At 34.8% G+C, this 22,736-nt stretch overlaps 1 protein-coding gene across 2 annotated transcripts in view; it reads right to left on the bottom strand.

Moving 5' to 3' along the window:
- LOC138694722 (uncharacterized) overlaps window positions 1-22,736 on the bottom strand; it is a 103,715-nt gene that overhangs the window by 5,313 nt on the left and 75,666 nt on the right. For both annotated transcript variants that reach the window (XM_069818716.1, XM_069818715.1), the window contains exons 4-10: window positions 20,467-20,621; window positions 17,443-17,966; window positions 17,082-17,350; window positions 14,810-14,957; window positions 8,630-8,829; window positions 3,650-3,805; window positions 682-871 (exon numbers count right to left, since the gene is read on the bottom strand). In XM_069818716.1, the coding sequence (XP_069674817.1) occupies window positions 791-871; window positions 3,650-3,805; window positions 8,630-8,829; window positions 14,810-14,957; window positions 17,082-17,350; window positions 17,443-17,966; window positions 20,467-20,621 (1,533 nt within the window). In that variant the 3' untranslated portion in view covers window positions 682-790. The remainder of the gene's footprint in view (window positions 1-681; window positions 872-3,649; window positions 3,806-8,629; window positions 8,830-14,809; window positions 14,958-17,081; window positions 17,351-17,442; window positions 17,967-20,466; window positions 20,622-22,736) is intronic.

Here is a 22,736-nt window from a genome sequence, read left to right as displayed (position 1 = left end):
CTTTGGGTCACAAATTCCATTTTTAAGTTTGAATTATATAAATTGCTTACTTTACTAGCAAGAATCATACCACTGAAGTTTGAAAGACATCAAGGAAATAATATGTAGGTCTTAAGCAAATATATTCAATGGTAGTCAAAACTATGCTGAATTTCATGTAAAGTGACAGAGAGCACTGCAACTGTCAAACAGTAATGCCATGCAACATCTATGTAAGTTAAACTTTAACCATTATTTACATTGTCGTAATAAAAAACTACTGATCATTACTAGTAATTATTAAAGACAAATAATTTAAATATGCAAAATCTAAGGACTTATTATATTGAGTATATTGAAACTAATTTAGCATTATAATCACATATATAGGCTTATAACTATTTATTAGAATAACAAGTCATCCGCCCTCAAATAAGGGTGACTGTAACTATTCGATACCGGTATAAAAAAATTAATTTTAATTTTTTTTTTTTTTTTTCGTTGTTGGTAACTCTATAGCATCTATTAGATGCTTTATGGTTGTGCTAACAGATAGAGTTACAATTTTAATATTTATAATTTTTTTATTAATTTTCTGACGCAACTAAAAATAAAACTATTAAATTTAATTAATCTATAAATGATATTGTAGCATTTGAAATGAAATTTCATAATGTTTATTAATATTTTTTTACTACTTACGTTTAAAATGATTTTCTTGGAGATCACATCCATGACAACAGTAACGTTTGATGATTCTGATGATAATCAGGCATGAACAGATATTGCGTTATTATAGTTTTCGTGTCTTCTAAACTACTTCGGCTAGCGATGGCTTTTTCTCCATTTCCGAATCCTTATCATTAATGTCTGATGTCGGAGGAGTATTATCCTGTTAAAAATATATCAGTACTTAAATAGACTGTAATAAATAGTAGCATTTAACTAATGCAAAAAAATTATTAAATTTTACTAATTCTAGTGATCCATTGAAATAGACAAGCTTGTTAAATCAGTAATATAATGTGTAAAAATTTAAACGTATCTTTTTAACCATAATTTTTTTCTGCTTCTGTAGCACCTACTATGTAAACTGCAATGAAGACATGAGTGCTCTATATAAATTTTAATCCCTTCATTTTTCGGTTTTTGTTAACCACTTAATTGTTCTAGAGTTACAAGTATCAGTAGTAAATTACAATGGAGGGAAGGACGCAAAACTGCAAAGGAAATATGGGTAAACAGGAAATGATTGAGTTTCGATGTAATTTTTGTGCTAATTTGTAACAGAGAAGTGTGTGGCAAAGATATGTATATGCACACACATTATACAACTCTTTAATTTTCTTTAAAATAATACCAAATATTAAGTTCGAGAATTTTTGTTAACCAAAGATTTACTGCGTAATTTCTCTATGCCATAATCCAAATTAAAATCTCAGTGAGTGGATATTGAACCTGAAACTTTTGTCCGACTTCATCCTGCATTGTTATCTATCAAGCAAAGTGTCCAAATTTGAGGTAAAGTTCAAGGGATATGATTAGTGTTAAATATGTTCCATTTGACTGTATTTTAACCTGCACAATGTTAACTACTTATGGCAACTACAATGGTGAGTGAATTGTTTAACATTGTGGTATGCAGATTGAAGTTTTGGTGATTTTATTACCGGGCAAGACAAGGAGCATTCCTAAGCAAGCCAGCCCAAGTAGACTTTTTGTGCTGCCCGGCTAAATTAGCTTCGCCATCCGCCGCACAACGCATTCCTTTTCAGTCAGAAATGGAGAATGAGACTGAATATAAGAGAATAGGAAGGAAAAGATAATGAAACGAAGTATGAGGAAAACAGACAGAGAAGTCCTGTGATTATACAATTTTGAAAATGAATAGCTTATATTTCATTGTATTATATAGTATGTATTAAGATTATTGTTGTATTAGAATTAACTTTGGTATTAAGATTTATATAAATATATTTTGGCTTTGATATTCCAGCTTCTGTTCCTTTACGTTTTTATATTTATATAATTAGGTTAGTCTTTGTCTCCAGAATATAAGACAATGAGATGCAACATTAAGAGAAAGGGAATATAAGAAAATAGGGCGGAATATAAGATAATGACATTGAATATTAAAAGAGTAGGAAGTAATGAGACTATACAAGAGAAAATGTATTATAAATTTATTTAATATATTATATTGTTATATTTATATATTTATAAATGTGTAACAACTTACAAATATATATTTGTGAACTTTTTATATTAATAATTAATTGATATTATAATGTAAGCGTTGTTATTGGGTATATGTAAGCCTATATGTTCACATCTTGAACTAAGTAAATAAATATAAGAAAATGAGACAAAATTGAAGAGACTGAGACAGAATATAAGCGAATAGAACGGAATATAAGAAAATAGAACGAAATATAAGGGAATGACATGGAATATTGGAGAATAAGACATAATGTAATAGAATGAGACGGAATCTAAGAGAATGAGACGGGATATAAGAGAATAAGACAGAATATAAGAAAGTAGAACGCAATATAAGGAAATGAGACGGAATGTAAGTGAAAGAAGTGTAATATAAGAGAATTAGATGGAATGTAAGGAAATGAGACGGAATATAAGACAATAGGACGAAATGTGAGAGAATGAGACTAAACATAAGAGAATAGGACGGAATGGAAGAGAATAGGACGGAATATAAGAGAATTAGATGGAATGTAAGAGAATGAGATGAAATATAAGAGAATGAGATGGAATATTAAGAGAATAGGAAGTAATGAGATGGAATATAAGGAAATATAGCTAAATAAAAAAAACAGGGCGAAATATAACACAATGGGACGAAATATGAAAGAATATGGCTAAATATAAGAAAATGAGACGAAATATTAGAGAATTAGACGAAAAATAAGATAATGAGATGGAATATAAGAGAATAAGACAAAATATTAGGAAATTAGATGAAATGTTAGATGATATTACTGAATATTAGAAAATAGGATTGCATATCACAGAACAGGACGGAATATAAGGTAATGAGATGGGATGGAAGAGAAGTTAATAGTACGAAATAGAGACTAACGGAGTAGAATATAAAATAGTAAGGGATAGAAAAAAGAACAAAATGGAATAGAATAGGCTGCAGTAGGAGGAAGATAACAGAATTGATGGGAACAGAAGAGGATAGAAAAACTGCAAGAGAATAGAACGAAGTGCAAGATAATATGACATAATGTAAGAGAACAGGACAGAGTAAAAGGAACAGAATATAATCGACTGAAATAGAAAAGAATATAAGGAATGAAAGAGAATAAAGGTATGTAAGAAGAAATTAGATAGAATAGGAGGGATTACTTACTTACAAAAGGCTTTTAAAGAACCCAGAGGAGATATTAGGACGATCAAATAGAACAGGATAAATTAGAGGAGAATATAATGCAATTATAAAAATAGAGCGAAATAGAGTGAAATAACTCGAATATGCTAGATATATTGCGGTAAAATAAAATCCCTTAATGTCATTACACGTGCGTGTGAATTTGATTCTTGTCAGCAGCTAGATTACAGGCGAAATTGCAGCTTATGCCCTTGAAATTTGAAAGAGGGACAAAAACTTGTAATTGCTGTGTCAGCTTCACACTCGGTGTTGACTTACCTGCGTGCCTCGAGAGCGGCAACATTGTTGGTATTCCTGACGATGTTTCTCAGGAAAGCTGATGGATTTAGGGCGTACAAGGAATCCAGACGATGTCGCGCATAAGAATAAGAGAGCGCTGAGGTTGAACGGCAGGCTCAAGGGAACGAGACCACCCTGGAAAACGCAACGAAACAGGCGATACATTCACAGAGCCAGAACTTGCATCAATGTTCTGTGTATGAATTATTTCTTTTACAAAATGTTACGCACAACGGTATTCTGATTTCTCGCGAAAGTTTTATTAGTTCTTAATGAGATTAATTAATTTATACTTTTGAAGAACATATTGTGAACACTAAAATTAAAAGAGAAATAAATGCATGTTATCATTATTTATTTGCATATTACATGTTATTAATTGTTTATAACGTATAGACCTACTCTACATCGAAAACAAAGATGAATTCCTTAAAAAAATAAATGCAATAATTTAGTGACATGAAATTAATTACAATGTTTCTAAAAATGTAATAAGAGATTTAAGAATCCCTTCGATTGCATCAAACGTCTTTATTTTTAATGTTATTTTTAGGTTTCCGAAGGTTGGATTTAAGGATTAAATACACCGTGTACCAAAAAGGACTTTACAACTTTATAACCTTATATAAATGTATCCACATATCTTACAGATATGGTTAACGTGTCATTTTAAATAAAAACACATCAAATTTTGACTCACGTAGTGGCGTAGTACCAAATTCAAACACCAACAGTGCTACATCAGTTGCAGTACAAAATGGCTATTTTCACTGGTGCGGAACGTGTTCTGTGTGTGTTTTGGTTTTAAGATGGACATATTCACTTCCAGCAAGATGGGGCACTATATCACGAGGTTCGTTGGCTACTTCATTGTCGTTTCCTAGGTCGTTGGATTGGTCGTGCAGGGCTAACTGCATGGCCACCTCGCTCACCAGATCTGACCCCCTCGTTTTTTTCCTGTGGGGGTTCGTCAAATATCTTGTGTACGTTTCTCCTGTATCTGCCGATCTTGCTGAGCTGAGAACTCGAATTACTACCGCAGTTGCAGAAATGACTACTGGCTCGTGTGAGACAAGAGATTGACTCTAGGTTGGATGTCTGCCATATCACAAACGGAAGTCACATCGAACCAAAATAACTGCTTGGTAGAAACTTTGTGTTTTGTTTTAAAAGGACATCTTAACCATTTCTGTAAGATGTGTGAATAAATTTGTATAAGCTTATAAAGTTGTAAAGTCCTTTTTGATACACGGTTTACTACAAAAGGCAGGATGAGTACATCATGAATGAATGAATGAAAGAATTGGAGGGAAACTAATAAAATGGTACACCGTGTCTCGTGATTGGTTGTATAAATGGAGCGTTTCGATATTATAAAGAAGACTTCACAATGTCGGCTTTTCGGTGTCAGAGCCTCTCCTTCCAGAATAGCGAGCTATTATTCTACCACAAAATCCCCTGTTCCGGTTATATCTGAATGGTGCATTGTAGTTACGACGGAAGTAGAGAATTACACGTATTAATTCTGCTTGAACTACTGTAAAATCAATACAATACATATATTCTAGAACATTGGTTTTATTGACGTTTACAATTTGGGAAACAAGATTTCCTTGTAAAATATAGGGCGGGAAAACTGGTTTAAATATAAAGGCTGTAAAAGAGATAAATAATTGTTTACTGTATCATATAAAGCGGAAATGTCCTCGTACGTCCTTAGGAGAATGTAACGATTTTAATGTAAACCACGGTCTGAGACCAGCCTAGGGGATTACGAGAACTTTGAGAAGTAACATTCAAGTTTCTGTGGTGAAGGAACAGTGTGGAATTTTTGTCTTCCTGGGAAGTTACTGAAAACGGAAACTGCCCAAAGTAATAACGCACTCCCTACAATGCCATGAAGGCGCTTAGAGGACATGGAAGTAGAACTACAGGTTTTCTTGCCCTCGGCACTAGAATGAGGTCTTTTGCCCTCAAGAAAGATGCGGTACTCAATTCTGTAGGAGGCTGAGTGAACCTCGGGGCTGTTCTGTAAGTTTTGGGAACTATAAACTCTCGTCACCACTTGGAGTTGAACCCAGGACCTTCCAGTTCGTCGCCAGTTGCTCTACCAACTGAGCTACCAGGCCGCCAAATTACCTATGAATTTTTGTAATTGTATTTTAAGCTATTTGAGAACATTTCTCTCTTGTTATAAGTTTTCAAGTTTAGAGTCGTATGAAATGATAGTACTTACTTACAAATGGGTTTTAAGGAACCCGCAGGTTCATTGCCGCTCTCACATAAGCCCGCCATCGGTCCCTATCCTGTGCAAAATTAATCCAGTCTATATCATATCCCACCTCCCTCAAATCCATTTTAATAGTATCCTCCCATCTACGTCTCGGCCTTCCCAAAGGTCTTATTCCCTCCGACCTTCCAATTAACACTCTATATGAAATAATAGTAATAATACTCATTATTACTATTATTATTATTACTATTATTATTATTATTATTATTATTATTTTATTTGTTATTAATATTAATATCTTAATCAACAGCTATCAATTCATAATGAGTGAGTATTAGAGTTACGTACGACAATAGTATTAATAATACTAAAAAGTAATACTATAAGTATATTAGAATTATGTACAGTAAGTACTAAATTTATAAAGTAAATGGATCAAATTTATTCATGTATAGGTTGGTAGTTTTAATGCAACTGGAGACGAGAAAGAGATTTAAATTTTCTGACAAGATTGTGACCTATCATACCTTTCATAGGAACACGAGAGATGGTATATACCTTTAGAGATCGTGGATAAAAACGCATCCATATCTTGGCTTTTGGAATATAAATTGTGGCATTTGAAATAATTACAATTTTGTCTTAACTATTTTGGGAGTTATCGGGCAGAAATCTATACGAACATAACGATATACCTGTAACTTTGCGTTAGATGCTATACTGTATAACATTAAAAAAAAATTTCTCTTATTTTATTACTTAGTTTCTATAAATTTATAAATCTTCTCACCATTCGTGAGCTGCCACAAGGATGAAGAGTACTTAACCATAGAAATTTTTACAAGTTCATTGAACCATTGATTTTGTTTTAACAATGAAACTCCTACAAGTACATAGTTGCAAATAATTGTTTTTGAGATTAGTGAAAATATACCTATTTTTAGAGAGGTAAGTGTTACAAAAAAAGTAAAGAATGCGACTGAACTTAGTTTGATTTCGAATATAGGTGATTCTTCAGGAGAGCAATTGATCCTTTCAATGCAGCTAAGATTACAATCGGAATAATAGATGTAGGTATTCCAAGCCTCTTAAACACATCTTTCATGAAGAGAGTAGCGGTACCTCTTGCTCCAACCAGAAGTCCGATTACTTCAAGCTCTTTTAGTCTTAATAATAATAATAATAATAATAATAATAATAATAATAATAATAGTAATAATAATAATAATAATAATAATAATAATAATGTCATTCCTCGACGCCGAAAGGTACCAGAGGAAAGGAATAAGTAAACTAAGTAATACGTTCATTATTATTATTATTATTATTATTATTATTATTATTATTGTTATTATTATTATTATTACAAAACATTATTATTGCTATTATTATTATTACTATTATATATTTTTCATATTGTTCTCTATATATTGCAAATTAGGCATTTAATCTCTAACTTGATTTCAGCTGTAACTTTTCACTGTAGCTCTAACCACCAAATACATTATCAACAGATTCAACAGATGTTGCTAAACTGACATGACAGGTAGACAAGGTTAGTCTCCACTTTGAGGGTGAAGTTAGGAGCTTTATCCCGGATTAGAAGCTGAGGAGGAGCAGCTATTGTCCCTGACAGACTGAAATCGAACTCTCAGGCTTGAAATCTTTGTTGTGCGGTTGTGTATCAGCGTTCTATATCCCACCAAGCTCGTCTACACGTATTCCAATATCTGATAAGTAAAGTTGATAGTAATACGATAACCAATTATTACTAAAGTAGGCTATAAAGCGTTGGGGTTATAATGGTATTTCCCGTACATAAATAATTGAGTTTATAAATTCATTAGTGCCCTCTCCGCAAACCTTAAATTTTTGTTATGAATTTGATTCCCATATATTTCTTTCGTAGCATCCAGGTTAATGTTGTATTGATTATAAATATGACCTTTGTGTTTTGTTTTAATACATAGTCTCAACACATCCTCACCAATAGGAACTCCAGGTAGTTGTAATTTTGTAATGTTTGGTGATAGAACGTGCTGAAACGTCCAGCTTTAAGCTATTATTATTATTATTATTATTATTATTATTATTATTATTATTATTATTATTATTATTATTATATCCGTAGTGCTCGGGAAAAGTGACATACGTCAGTGTCCACAAACCTTTTTTGATAATTTATTGACAACTTACGGAACATCTGCTCGCTTGGAAAAAAAATACATAAGTATTCCTCCCATTAAAATAATTCATACAGAAAAAAATCAAATCGACATAAACCAGTGTAAGTTGTCAATAAATTATCAAAAAAGGTTTGTGGAAACTGACTTATGTCACTTTTCCCAAGCACTGCAGATATGATGTTCATTTGAGCAAATATTAATTTGCAATATATTAGACATCATATAATTTCATTGCAGTTTAGAATCTAACCTACAAAAGTTCACATCCAGATTGCATGCTCCGCTCTGGAATTGTGACGCACACTATAGCTGGGAGAGAAAAAAAATAGCTTTATCCGGTGTATATCGAATCCACATTTCCTGTTGACTATACGCGTATTCTTTCGTTCTAATAATGGATGAGATTTTCCAATGACAATCTGTCTCGTTCTCTTCGCTGTGTTATAATGAGACAGAACGCAGCACACATCCCCATGGGGCGTCCGATTCACATACAGAAACTGTATAATGCAATTAATAGAGGACTGTGAAACAACAAACCCTTGCAAATGGTGGAACCATCACATTAAATATAATAGTGGAGAAAATAGAGCAGAAGGCAGCAGCAAGTGTAGCCGACCAATTCACAATGAAGAAGAGACCACCCAAACACATCGTGCTAAGGACTGCGTTGAATCCCGGAGTTCCGTCGTAAATTCCACCGACCGAGTCGTAAGTGTCAATATCCGTCAAGATTAATCCTGTGGGAAGAAGAAAAAACACTTATATTACAAGAAATATTATCTTCTAACTACTTCTAATAACATGTATCTTGCTTGTGTTATCCCTGATAGTGAAATAACTTTGCGGGTTGAAAGGTACGATAGGGTACACGTAAATGAATAGAAAAGCTATATTACGTTTTGTGATTAAGTGCACGGTTAGTTAGGAAATTAAGTTTGAAGTTCCAGCAGTCCGGAAACATCGCCGCTAACACACTCTTCTCGTCATACACATGTAAGAGACCAACGAACTCGGTGTGTCTCGCTAGACGAGCTGTTCTCTGGAGCTGTGTTGCAACCAACTCGCTTCGTGTAGTGGCTTGAAGTTAGACGGTTTTAAAATTAAAGTTACACGAAATTCGTCCACGCTATTGAAATACGCCAGAGGGATAAATTATTCTTTATTAATACTCCTAACGATATGGACAAACATCACTATCCTCCTCGCAATAGTTACCGAATAAGAGATTGTCAAGCATTTGAGAATTTTTTTTAACTATAAACTTTCCTCCAATATGATACGATATAGTTTTTTTTACATACAACATGAGCTATTCGCTCTGAAAATCTGCAAGACTATTTCACTTCCACCCTGTATAAGTGTAGGAGTCTGAGTTCAATTCTGAGCGGAGGCAGAATTTTTATCTCTCTGTAACTTCTAGAAAACTCAGCGGCCCACTCGGACTATTATAAAATTGAATACTGTATCTTCCCCGAGATTGAAGTATAGCTGGAGAGGGATGCCGGCCTCATCAACTTGTATTTTTAAGATTCAGAATGTGTGGGAGCTCTACCTCCCTTGTTTGAATGCTTCTCAATGACGTACATAGCAATCTTTTACATTTTATTATTTCTTATTTATATGTATATAAGTGAAAGATTCGATTACGCCGTGTGTCCATAGAAATTAAGGATTTAATGGTGGATATTTACCTACGAGGACTGGAGTGTAAATCATGGCAACTGTTTCTTTGTGAGAGAATACTCGTGTGTTTCGAAATTTTGAAATATACTAATGAAAGAGCAGGGTACGAGTACAAGCAGGCTAGAGTAGGGTAGGGATCAAGCATTCACAAACCACACAATATCATGCTACTTAAAAGGGCAGATACGACTTTTCGATATCATTGTTAACGTTTAAAGAGAAAATATTCGCCACGACTTATGCCCCAACCTTCGTAAATTGAAAAGAAATAATGTTGGATATAGAACGAACGACACTATTATCTTAATGCATAGGCTGCGTACAAAAATGTCCAAACATAATGATATAGAATGGAAGATACTATTAGCAGAAATTAACAAAATTCATTTGTCTTGATCATCATTAAAACAAATAACAAATGAAAATATTTAAAGTAGAAGTAACTTTAGAATGAAAAGAATGGTGGAAACTTGTTAGATTGCGTTTCTCTCATAATATAGGATACATATCATTGAAGTATATCTTTCTGAAGAAGGGAGGGAGACCATGCACTGTTTATGCACAATGTATGCAGTGCCAACAGTTTTGTAAAGTGCAAGGTGCAATCAATATATGTAATGCAATCATACATGCGCATGTCACTGAAGATCATTGTCCCCATGTATGTTGAGACAGTCTATCAAACAGCGTCAGATTTTCTTTAAGAACTGAGCTTCTACACGTGATTTTGTATAAAATGTCAAGCAACTATTGAAATTTTTTCCTCGAATCTCTCCATATACGCCTTATGGCTACTCTTCTTCTCTGACTTTCAAGTGATGCATTTAGTATAGGTTCCAGGCATTGCCCTGGTTCTAGATAACTTCTCTGTTTCCTATGTCCTGTGTATTGCCTACATTCAGGGAAGTTCGGAAACTTATTGATTGCTCCTAATATAGGCTTGTATTGTTATTCAAAAGTCACGAAAGATTTGAAAGTCCTCTGACTTTGTTAATAAGAATCTTTATAGAAAAATAATGTTTTTTATTCATAGCGTTTATTCACTTAATAAACCATTTTCGGGGAATAATATGCTTTACTGTTGAGGTGCTCGTCTGCGGTCCACGCTGCATGTTACATATTCTGAATATTGTCTAAGTTTATAGACTTTTTGTAAAGTCACCTCAGCATTCACATGGTTTTCTAGGGACTTTTGTTTACCACAGTGTTTTTTTTATTTTCCACGTAACTGGTCTATTAAAATTTTTAATATGCTTCCAGAATGACGGCAAATTGCACGATCCACATTTCAATCCGTTTAGAGTTCTGAATCTTATCAGTGCGCTGAAAAAATATGTTACGATCATAGTAACATAGCAATTTTTTACTGATATGAATTTGCAAAAAAACAAAAAACAAACGAAAAAAAAAGCAAACCAACAAAAAATTAATGATTCACTCAAGTAAGAATAGCTTCATTTTGTTGTCTATTTATTTCATTTGCCATAGCAACAATGGTGGAACAGTTAAAACAGAAGTTTCTGTGAAAATAAAACTAAATATTTTATAAACAAAATTATATTAATATTTTTCCGTAATCCTAATTTTAATAAAAGTACAGAACTTTGAATTTTTCATAACTTTTTAATGACCTCACATGTCGGACTTCACGTCATTTTGGCACAATGCCTCTCAACCTTTGCGGAGAGTTGAAGATCAATGTGGCGCGTGGAGAATGACGTTACAGAATTTTGATGCTAAATGTTAGTGTTCCATAAAAAATGTAAGGAAATACTTTCATTATGTCATAAAATATTATTAGTGTGACAGGGAAAAATGTTGTGTTTTAACAGAATTGTTACAATGAATTTTCAAATTCACAGACTCCGGCAGCAGAACATGAATATAACATCTCTATGAAAACTTTTAATTTCTTTTAAAACTATTTCGGATACTTATTATAGCAATGTAGGAAGCAATGGCGGTGACCGTGTTTACATCGTTAACGCTGTGCACTGTGACAAACGGCCCGCAACCGCCAGCGATATATCCAAGCGCCGCCTCAACATTCATGTGCTGCCAAGAGATCGCGGACCTTGAGAAGATTCAGAGTTCTAATGATGCATAATCGTACATGCATCACTTAACGAAAAATATTTATATTTATATGTTACACACACTCTATAATGGGGTGTATAGCTCATCTACCTAATACAAGTAGTTTCAAAACATGGGGAACTCACTTGGACTTAGAACATCGGATAATAAGTAACATTAACCTTTAAATTGGCAAAACTTCTTTTTTCACATTAGTTTATTAAACCGTGTCGGACTGTAAAGAAAACAGCTATCGCAATGTCCATATTTTATATGTTGTACAATATCAGAGTATTGTGAAATTTTGGTTAAATTTAATTTTCCTACCAATTTTTTTCTATTGCACTACTAAAATTATAGCATATAACCTATTAAGCTGCTGTATCCTATAGGATACATTGTGAATTTAAGGGTTAAAACAAATTTATGACCGAGATTACTTTTGTTTTGCTTTTCCAGCAAAATAACGTGTTCAAATTGAGCTTCTTATTCTTTAATTTTTATACAAATCCTGTAACGCCTCATTTTTTTCACGAGAAAAATCTTGTTATTATTTACTGCTCATGTGTCACGTTATCATTTTGCGTCTTCTGTATTATTTACAGATGAAACCATAACCATTAGAAATTATGTTCTCAATTTCCACAACATTCATTCCTCGTTGGAGTCGGGGCAAGCGGTACTGGAGACACAGACGCAAGTTTTATCCGTACATACGTCTGTCCAGATGGGATTTTGAATGTAAGTTATAAGAATGAAGAAATTAACTCACTTTCAGTAGTCAAGTATAATATTTTACTTGTAAGAGGTAGCCATCTTTTGATATTACACATGTTGGTTGCTATAGTAATTTCTCCAATTTAACTTTTCGCCTGTTAATTGTTGCTCAATTTGTACAATGTATTGTGGTCTGGTTCGTTACGAATCATTTGGCACCACTGCTCGCATTCTCGAGTTACACTGCCTCGGCTGCCGCGCGACCTTCCAATTCGTACCTCAACTTCCCCCTCCCGCGTATCGCTAGATGACGTCATCCACTCCAACTCAAGGTCACGTTGGATACATTCATCCTTCGGCATCGATCTCTTTCACTTCATTGGAATATGTTATATAGTTTAGAAATTATAGTTGCGACAAAATTGTCCTGAAAGTATGACGGTCGATTTTCTGGGATGTATACTGTTCCGAAATTATAGATGTATTCACATTAAATTTGCACGCAATTGTTGAACCATGACGCCAATAGCAATTCAGTGAAAATGGCTATAATTTAATGGGACCGATGTACTTTCCTGGTTGGAAGATTAATGCAATTTTTAAGAATGCATTTCAGCGGGTTGTTAGATTAAGTTCCACCCGGTATTTTTCGTCCCATGTTTGTTTATGTATTTCATTTTAATTGAGCAGCGTTTTGCAAAAGTCGATAGATGCAGAAATTTTCGAAAGTGAATTACATATGGATGTCGTATGTTTTCTACCTTCGGTATCGATCTATGAAATCAGATTTACCAAAACTTGATTCATACCGTATGTAGAGACTATCAAACCTTCCAGGTTTTTTCAAAACTCAATAGATCCTGTCACTTAGTGTAATTTCTGTAAAATCTTGATTTCTGCATCTGTCGACTTTTGCAAAAACGCTCCTCAATTTCTCGGAACTTATGAAATAATAGACTCAGAAAATATTAAATTAGTCGCGGAGAATTCATTGTCGGGCTCACACGAAAAGTGGTCATCTTAAATCCATTGTTGATTGAATATCTGTTAAGGACGTTGAAATTTCACTACAAGGTGTTGAAGGCTGCCAACAAAATCTATAGACACTGAAATTTTTTAACGGATGAGGAAGTTCACGATGAAGATTTGCTGAGCTTTTATTAATCGCAAGGAGCTCATTTTGAAAACATTCATCAAAATAATTTTTTTTAATACAGTATATATAAAAATAATTTTATAACTAAATAAAGCGCTTTCAGACATACTTTCATGTGCACTTTTTATTAATATGTGTGCTTAAATCCATCTTTCAATGAACACCCATATTATGAAACATTCTGTCATAAAAATCATGAACAAGTCGGTAGACAGGCACAAAATATATTTTGTGCGAGATCGTGCGTATTTGCTTGGTTTCCGCACAAAACCAATCCGCGGAAAGTCTAAAATTCCACATTCAGTATTCCCAACCTAACACACATAACAATTTCCCTCTTCTTACCGCTTAAGTGACATATTGATTTTACTGCTTTAGGCTTTTAACATATTATTTTTAGAGATGTTCAATATAGTAATAATTATAAATTGGAAACTTACCACTGCAATTTCACCTAAATTGCACTGTTAATTATTGTTTTTAAATATTTGCAAAAATTAAGTAAACTCTACAACTCCACTAAAGTTACTGCATTCGTGACGAAGTAACATTAAGGAAGCCGTGAAAAAATCAACAAGATTCCAGACTCATCATAGACTGGGGGGAAAAAAAGACAGACGTATATCACGGCCTGCTGGAGTATAGTAAACACAGAAAACATTTTAAAGCAATAATGTTGAAGATAGATATTTTTGTTTTGCAAATTTGCCGTCATTGAACAGAAACCAAGATGGAGATTTCATTGCAACTAATTAGAAATAATTCCTCTTTCAGATATGTAATAAACGACCTTCGCACAAAATAATGTACGATACACGAGCGGTATGTTTTCTTTCAATTCTCGGAAATTAAAAAAGCTCAACTACGTTTCGTTTTTTCAAACTTTTCCTGGAACATGAAAACTTCAACATACCGCTCTTGTAACTCATATTACTATTAATCTGAGACAGATTCCTGAAAAAGAATTAGATGGTCACGATTATGAGAACTTTAAAATTGTTAAGAATTTTCATGTACGCACTGTATTCACTCAATTGCCCTACTGGTAAATATCAATTCGAAACATGTCCATCACTTCAGAATACCTGTCAGTGTTCCTAGCAAAGCTCCAAGAACAGCAAACGCTGCCATGATGGGAGAATAAATGAGCACCGCGAGGTACATTAGGGCGGCGGACGGTGCATAATTGAGAGCAAATACCTGTGACATGGACAGCAGGACACCTGCGAAGACCTGCACAAGGAAACAAATGGAAGATTAGCAGGCTATTTCCGTGCTAAAGTATACATTGTTTTCATTCTAGCAATAAAACTTAGACTAATGATACTCTCAGACTTTTTTATATGATTACACTGTTTCTGAAAGTGATCTGCCACATTTCAAAACTTATTTTTGTAAAGTTAAATATAGATTCATACCGAGCACGATAGAGTAGTGGTTATCATTCCCACCTTGTGCTCGAGAGGTCCTAGATTCGATCCCAACGACCGACTATTCACATTTGGATTTTTCGTGGTTCCTAATGGCTGTTGATCACGGTAAAATTTCTCGTTACATTTACTGTTCAAGAAATTTAATTCAATTGAATTGTATCAAATTTATGTTGCTCACGGTCAAATTTTAGTAAAGCCGAGTTTGGTTATACGTTGAGCACAACTTTTTCCCCAAATAGAGCAGGTCGTATTTTCGTCAAATATTGGATGAAACCAATGAAACAGCGAAGCGGGTGTATGGAAACAGAGCTATCTGGTGTGCATATTGTGAAGTTCGAACATAAATATTAAACATGGTAGACTCTAGATGGAATAAAGAAGTGAGTCTTTTACTAGACGAATGACAATCACAGATTTAAGTAGAGAAAACAGTACAAAATATTATTCATAAATGACAAAACAGACTGTAGTGTTAAATTTACTGCATAGATGGAAATAGTGCTTTTGAGAGAAATTGGATGAAAAATTTGACCGTGAGCAAGGACCGAATTTCATAAAATATTTATCAAAACTTTCATCATATTTACTGTACAATAAATTTAACGAAAATATGACCGTGAACAAGAGGCACAAGTCCCTCCACTCGAATACTAAGATCGTATCGTGTCGTTCCGGCAAAATGTGTATCTTAGAGTGCATGAAGAATAACCATGATATTGTGCAGATATCCGAGAAACTATTATTATTATTATTATTATTACTACTATTATTATTATTATTATTATTATTATTATCATCATCATCATCATCATCATCATCTGTATAGAGCAAACTTCAGTGACCTTTCTATCGCAGTTTGAAACAAAAGAGAGAAGGAATTGTTGAACACTGACAATGAAATACGTTACCATATTGCTTAATACCTACTCTACTATTAATTGAGGCGGTCAGAAGCAAAGGGGTATAATTGCACTTACGTTGTTTTCGAGAAAATGTGATTAAAAGTTACTAAGCTTTCGTAAATTCCGTGAAGTTTTAATTTTAAATGTTAATGTGTGATGTGGTTAAAAATATATCCCTTACCACTGAAATTTTAAATGCTTTAGTTTACCCTGGATGCACTTAAATATCTTTTTTAGAAATGTCACACCCTTTGCCTCTAACCCCCTCATTACCAGATATTAAATTTGTTGAATTTGTATTTTTATTACGTGGTCCACATGCATCTGGCTGATCTTAATTTGCCTTTTCTCTGCTAAAGATTGAAGATCATTGCTCTATCCTTCGGCCTAACGCTGCGTGCCAAGTTCTTAATCACATTTTTCACCAAAAATCTTACATAATTTTCACAGGATCGAATTTAGATCCCATATGGTAACTCATAATCTGACTGTTATAGGAACTTTCCAAAATCATCAGGACGAGTTGCTCTTCAAAAATAGTACACGAGTTAACTTTCATTGGAAAGGCTATAGACAATTCTGTCTTCGACTTTTATAATATATAATTTATATCTGTCAAAAGGAGTGTGGAATTCCTCTCAAGCGCTAGTAAAACTACGTTCATGACAGACACCGATTTTGTTACATTGTAACTTAAAAGCTATTGTTCTGTCTTTAATGTAGGGTAAGTGTGGTGCATTTGGCTTGCCCTTGATAAACGATAAATATAAAGGTTATTATAATTTTATACCGTACTTACAACTTATTTTTATGTGCCAGAATTTGTCATTTTAACTACAAATTCATTACAGTATACCTATGAATAAATACTCAAAGGAAATTTTGACCTGCTAGCTGTCGTGAAGGTTTCCTTTGTGAGGTGACAAAGTATTTGCCTAGATATACACATTATTTTTCCTGCTTTATAAAGTATTCTGTATACCCTTATTCTAGTTTCTAAACCTAATATTAAAAAAACTCACCCCACCCCAATCTACAACAGCTTCCTCCACTTGGGTGTCATTCTGATGATTGTGGTCAACTGGAACACTTCTCTTGGCCCTTACATCATATTCTTCCGTTGTGTCATCATCCAATAAATTGTTACCCTCTGTCAATTTGTTAGATGTGTCTGACGATAGATTCCTTGAAGTTTCAGTTGACACAACTGAAGTTGAGGCTGTATTCACTGGGTCATGTTTTTCGTCTATTGTTTCAAGCTTCTCATCGTCCGTAATTATTTCCTTTTCGTCTGCAATAGGAGAAGATAGTTGTTTTTTGTAAAATATGTTCAATTTGAAAGGAAATAATGACTTTTATGTAACATTCATACATTTTTCTTACCTTCTGCGTTAAGTTGAGTATTTTCCCTGAGTGCGTCGTCAACTCCTGCTTCAGTTCCAACTATGTCAGCTTTATCTGAAGTGTTGGAATTGTTTTTCATATTGGAATTCGGTTTTATACCTCCAGAGTTTTCAATGCCAAAATTTTCATTTGCATTCATCAGTACTTTTGCAGTCGAAGAACTGATGACGTCTTCATTTACAATTCTAGCAAAGTTGTTTTCTTCCATATCCTTCCGGGCATGATCGCTGACCAGAGCTGCTGGTAATGATATATCTGTCGTTGCATGTGATGTCCGATTAAATATGTCAACGCTGATGATTGAAGAGAGACCCAGAGGTTCTGACTGAAGTGTGACGTGGTGTGGAGTAACCAGAGCGCTTTCATTGCTGTTAATCGTGTTGACATTAAGGATGACGAGGAATAACAAAGGCTGAACGATGTTGAATGGGACTGTGAGCACTGGCAGTGGGTACTGGCTTATGGCTCCAAGAATGTTGGCAAAGGCGGACGTCACATAGACACTGCACAGAGGACAGAAAGTAAGATTAATTATCTCATAACGGCTTTACGTGACTGCAAGAGATTTCTTTCACAGCTAAGTCTGTTGAAAAACGCAAAAAGAAGAATGTGGCCAAGGGTGCTGCAAATACAATGTTTTCATTATGTGCGAAATCTGGTATGAAGAAAGTGAAGAACTACAAAAGTATAAATCATAAAATTGTTTAACGACTTTTAATTATTAAGTTGCATCTTTATGTAGGGCCTATGTATGAATATGTGTGTATGTATGTATGTATGTATGTATGTATGTATGTATGTATGTATGTATGTATGTATGTATGTATGTATGTATGTATGTATGTATGTATGTGTGACGTATATAAAAATTAAATTATGGTTTATTTAACGACGCTCGCAACTGCAGAGGTTATATCAGCGTGAGCCATGTATGTATGTATGTATGTATGTGTGACGTATATAAAAATTAAATTATGGTTTATTTAACGACGCTCGCAACTGCAGAGGTTATATCAGCGTGAGCCATTGGCGTGGCTCAGTCGGTTAAGGCGCTTGCCAGCCGGTCTGAAGTTGCGCTCGGGCGCGGATTCATCCCCGCTTGGGCTGATTACCTGGTTGGGTTTATTCCGAGGTTTTTAACGACGCTCGCAACTGCAGAGGTTATATCAGCGTGAGCCATGTATGTATGTATGTATGTATGTGTGACGTATATAAAAATTAAATTATGGTTTATTTAACGTCGCTCGCAACTGCAGAGGTTATATCAGCGTGAGCCATGTATGTATGTATGTATGTATGTATGTATGTATGTATGTATGTATGTATGTATGTATGTATGTATGTATGTATGTATGTATGTATGTATGTATGTATGTATGTGTGTGTATGTATGTATGTGTGTATGTATATAAAAATTAAATTATGGTTTATTTAACGACGCTCGCAACTGCAGAGGTTATATCAGCGTGAGCCATTGGCGTGGCTCAGTCGGTTAAGGCGCTTGCCAGCCGGTCTGAAGTTGCGCTTGGGCGCGGATTCATCCCCGCTTGGGCTGATTACCTGGTTGGGTTTATTCCGAGGTTTTCCCCAACTGTAAGGTGAATGCTAGGTAATCTATGGCGAATCCTCGGCCTCATCTCGTCAAATACCATCTCGCTATCACCAATCTCACCGACGCTAAATAACCTCGTAGTTGACACAGCGTCATTAAATAACCAAATAAATACATACATATACATGTATATATACTGTATATCAGCGTCGCCTGTGTGCTGGAATTTTGTCCCGCAGGAGTTCTTTTACATGCCAGTAAATTTACTGACATGAGCCTGACGCATTTAAACACACTTAAATGCCATCGACCTGGGCCGGGATTGAATCCACTGCCTAGAGCACAGAAGGCCAGCGCCATACCGACTACGCTACCCAGGGCGACAGGATGTATGTGTGTATGTACGTATGTACGTATGTATGTATGTATGTATGTATGTATGTATGTATGTATGTATGTATGTATGTACGTATGTATGTATGTATGTATGTATGTATGTATGTATGTATGTATGTATGTATGTATGTATGTATGTTTTAACAAATGAAGTGTCCACTGCAAGAATGATGGATGTCATTTGGAACACATTTTGCAGGAGAAGCAATTGAAAGTTTGAAATGCTTAGCGCTCAAAGCTTAACTGTGATTTTCCGATCATTACTGGACAATGACTATCAGAGTTAATGCCATATAACCCTCTATGTAGAGTTAATGCCATATAACCCTCTATGTACATTCTATATGTCTTAAGCTATGCATTGACATTTTCGACAAGAAAGTGACATCCATCATTCTTGCAGTGGACTCTTCAAATATGTACAACTAATTCATTCAACATATGTTGTTCAACTGTTTTTAATTGCTCTTAACTGTTTAATAATTAAGACATATCTATTGTACATAATACTTTGTAACTCCGGTGTTTCCTTACTTGACAGTGATGTACAAATACTTTTAAAATCTCATAAGTACTCTACTCTTACGTGCTCCTAAAAAACTCATTATTTGATTTTCTAATTTTGTCGTAATGGCACAATTCACACATATTGTAAGTTGTCAATCAGATATTCTATAATGTGTTTCTGTCATGTACAGGTGAGACCTGATGATGCCGTAAGGCGAAAGAGCTCGTCGTAAAATAAAATAAATAAATTTTATATTCAATGATATAATTCATTGTTTTATTGACTGAACAATATCCCAATATAATTGATTCGTTGGTAACTAATCTGAAAACAACAATGTCTGTCAAAAAACCGTTTCTGCTAATTTCAAGTTCATCACATTTTGTTTCCTAATTTGAAATGAAGATTGGTTAATTTTTACTAAAATGATCAATGTTTCTAACGTCACAATAGCAACAATAACTTATTCCGTGCGCGGAATTCAGTCTTCGTTTGTGCGGTTGAGTATAACAGGACTGATACTATAATGTAATATGTTTGTATTTACCATATGATAGAGGCGATAATCATGAAGATCCAGTGCCAACCCTCCAGATCAAGTCCATAATGTGCTGGAAGCAGTGAAGCCGTGATCTGACCAATGAGTAGCGAGTTGAAGACTGTCAGACCTTCCGAAATCATTTCCGGGGACTGAGGAACCACCTGTTACACATTATTGAGTTGGCTTCTTCAACAGTATTTGATACCAGTAGTGCATATTAAACAATAATTATTATTGTCTTTTAAATATGCTGCATCTAAGTTATGGGTAAATTTGTCAAGTGATGTTCCAAAACTTGCCTCACCCCTCCAATCTTAAATTCCTGGGTACGGCATTGTTGTGTAGCTGCTGTTTAGTTTTAATAAAGTTCGGAAATAGTGAATTACAAAATCCTTAGCATAATTTCCTTTGGGAAGGAAGTAAAGCTGAAGTCTACACCTGTGAAGTAACGGTTACCGCGTCTGGCCGCGAAACCAGGTGGCCCGGGTTCGAATCCCGGTCGGGGCAACTACCTGGTTGAGGTTTTTTCCAAGGTTTTCCCTCAACCCAATTTGAGCAAATACTGGGTAACTTTCGGTGCTGGACCTTGGACTCATTTCACCGGCATTATCGCCTTCATCTCATTTAGACCTACTAAATAACCTGAGATGTTGATACAGCGTCGTAAAATAACCTACTAAAATAAGTAAAGCTGAAGGTTTCGTATCGTAAATTTACGCATCGTTACTACTACTACTACTACTACTACTACTACTAATACTACTACTGCTGCTGCTGCTGCTGCTGCTCCTACTATCACACATAAAGAAGTTCATAATACGTACAGCATTAATCTATGTAACTTCTGTGGAACAAAGAAAGTTAATCAGTACATAGAATCAGCAGTAAGAAATAACGATGGAACATGAACAGTTCTTCTAAGAATTACTTGTTTTATAAATATATGTGTGTGTATATTTCTACTGAAAAATGGATTCTTTGTATCGTTGTTTTTAAAACAGGAGAGTTTCATTCGTCTGTCAGGGCTGATTATAAAATTCATTGACCCCACAGTTCTGTGCAACGAAGTCCCACAAGATTCGACGTCTGTATAAACAAAATCATACTTCCTACATTCTTTGTATCTAAAATAAAAAAAAAACAATCTGGGTAAAGATGAGTCGAATGTAAATGTATGAATGATGGGAAAACCCAGTTTACAAATTTGTTACATTAACAGTGACTATATTCGCCATATGAGCCTAGTCGCTTTGTACGCAAGAGTAACATGTGCAACTTTAACGTTAGCTTGGAAGTCACGGTTGCGAGTTTCGAATTCTTCCTACGGTATGGATGTTTGTCAGCCTTTAGTGTGATGCCCTGTATTGTGTTAGTGGAGATTTAGGCTCGTACAGATTCCATCTCACGGCATTCCCAACATCATCGGCATGTTCAGAAATGTGTCAGATCTCTGAAAAAAGAAAGATAATGGTATTTCCTGTATTATGGCCTATGCTTTAAAGGCGCTTGGGGTACATGGAGTTAGAGCTCCATGATTTCTTGATCTCGGGGCTAGAATGATCACCTTTTAGTTCCAGGAAAGACCCGGTAATCAATTTGGAGGAGACAGAGTGAACTTCGGGACCGTTTTGAAAAGCTTTGGTACCGAGAAAATCCCGTCGCCTCTCGGGGTTTAGTCCAGAATTTTCCAGTCCGTAGCCAGTTACTCTACCGACTGAGCTATCCGACAGTAACTAGTGTTATTAAAAAACACGTACTTTATCACCATAAATATTGCACGTTTCATAAAAATTTAGTTCTTCGTTATGTAACAAATTTCTGGTTAGTCTGTAGGCTTCTATTTTATTATTGTAACTATCATTAAAAAGACGTACATAAATGTCACTTAATGTTTACAAATTCAGAGTATGTGTAAGGTTGATTCAATTACAAAAAATAACAAATATGGAAAAGGTGGTGCTCCTACATGAAAAGTTAATTAAGATTCCAAGAGACCAATAGTGCAAAACATAGGATTTAATACGTGTTTAAGTCCACACCTGTGGAGTAACGGTTAGTGCGTCTGGCCGCGAAACCAGGTGGCCCGGGTTCGATTCCCGGCCGGTACAAGTTACCTGGTTGAGGTTTCTTTCCGAGGTTTTCCCTCAACCCAATATGAGCAAGTGCTTGGTAACTTTCGGTGTTGGACCCCATACTCATTTCACCGGCATTATCACCTTCGTCTCATTCAGACGCTAGATAACCTAAGATGTTGATAAAGCGTCGTAAAATAACCT

The sequence above is a fragment of the Periplaneta americana genome, chromosome 2 (genome assembly GCF_040183065.1).
Source record: "Periplaneta americana isolate PAMFEO1 chromosome 2, P.americana_PAMFEO1_priV1, whole genome shotgun sequence".
Lineage (NCBI taxonomy): Eukaryota > Metazoa > Arthropoda > Insecta > Blattodea > Blattidae > Periplaneta > Periplaneta americana.
The sequence above is the reverse complement of the archived record's forward strand: the minus strand, read 5'-3'. Positions and strand labels throughout refer to the sequence as shown.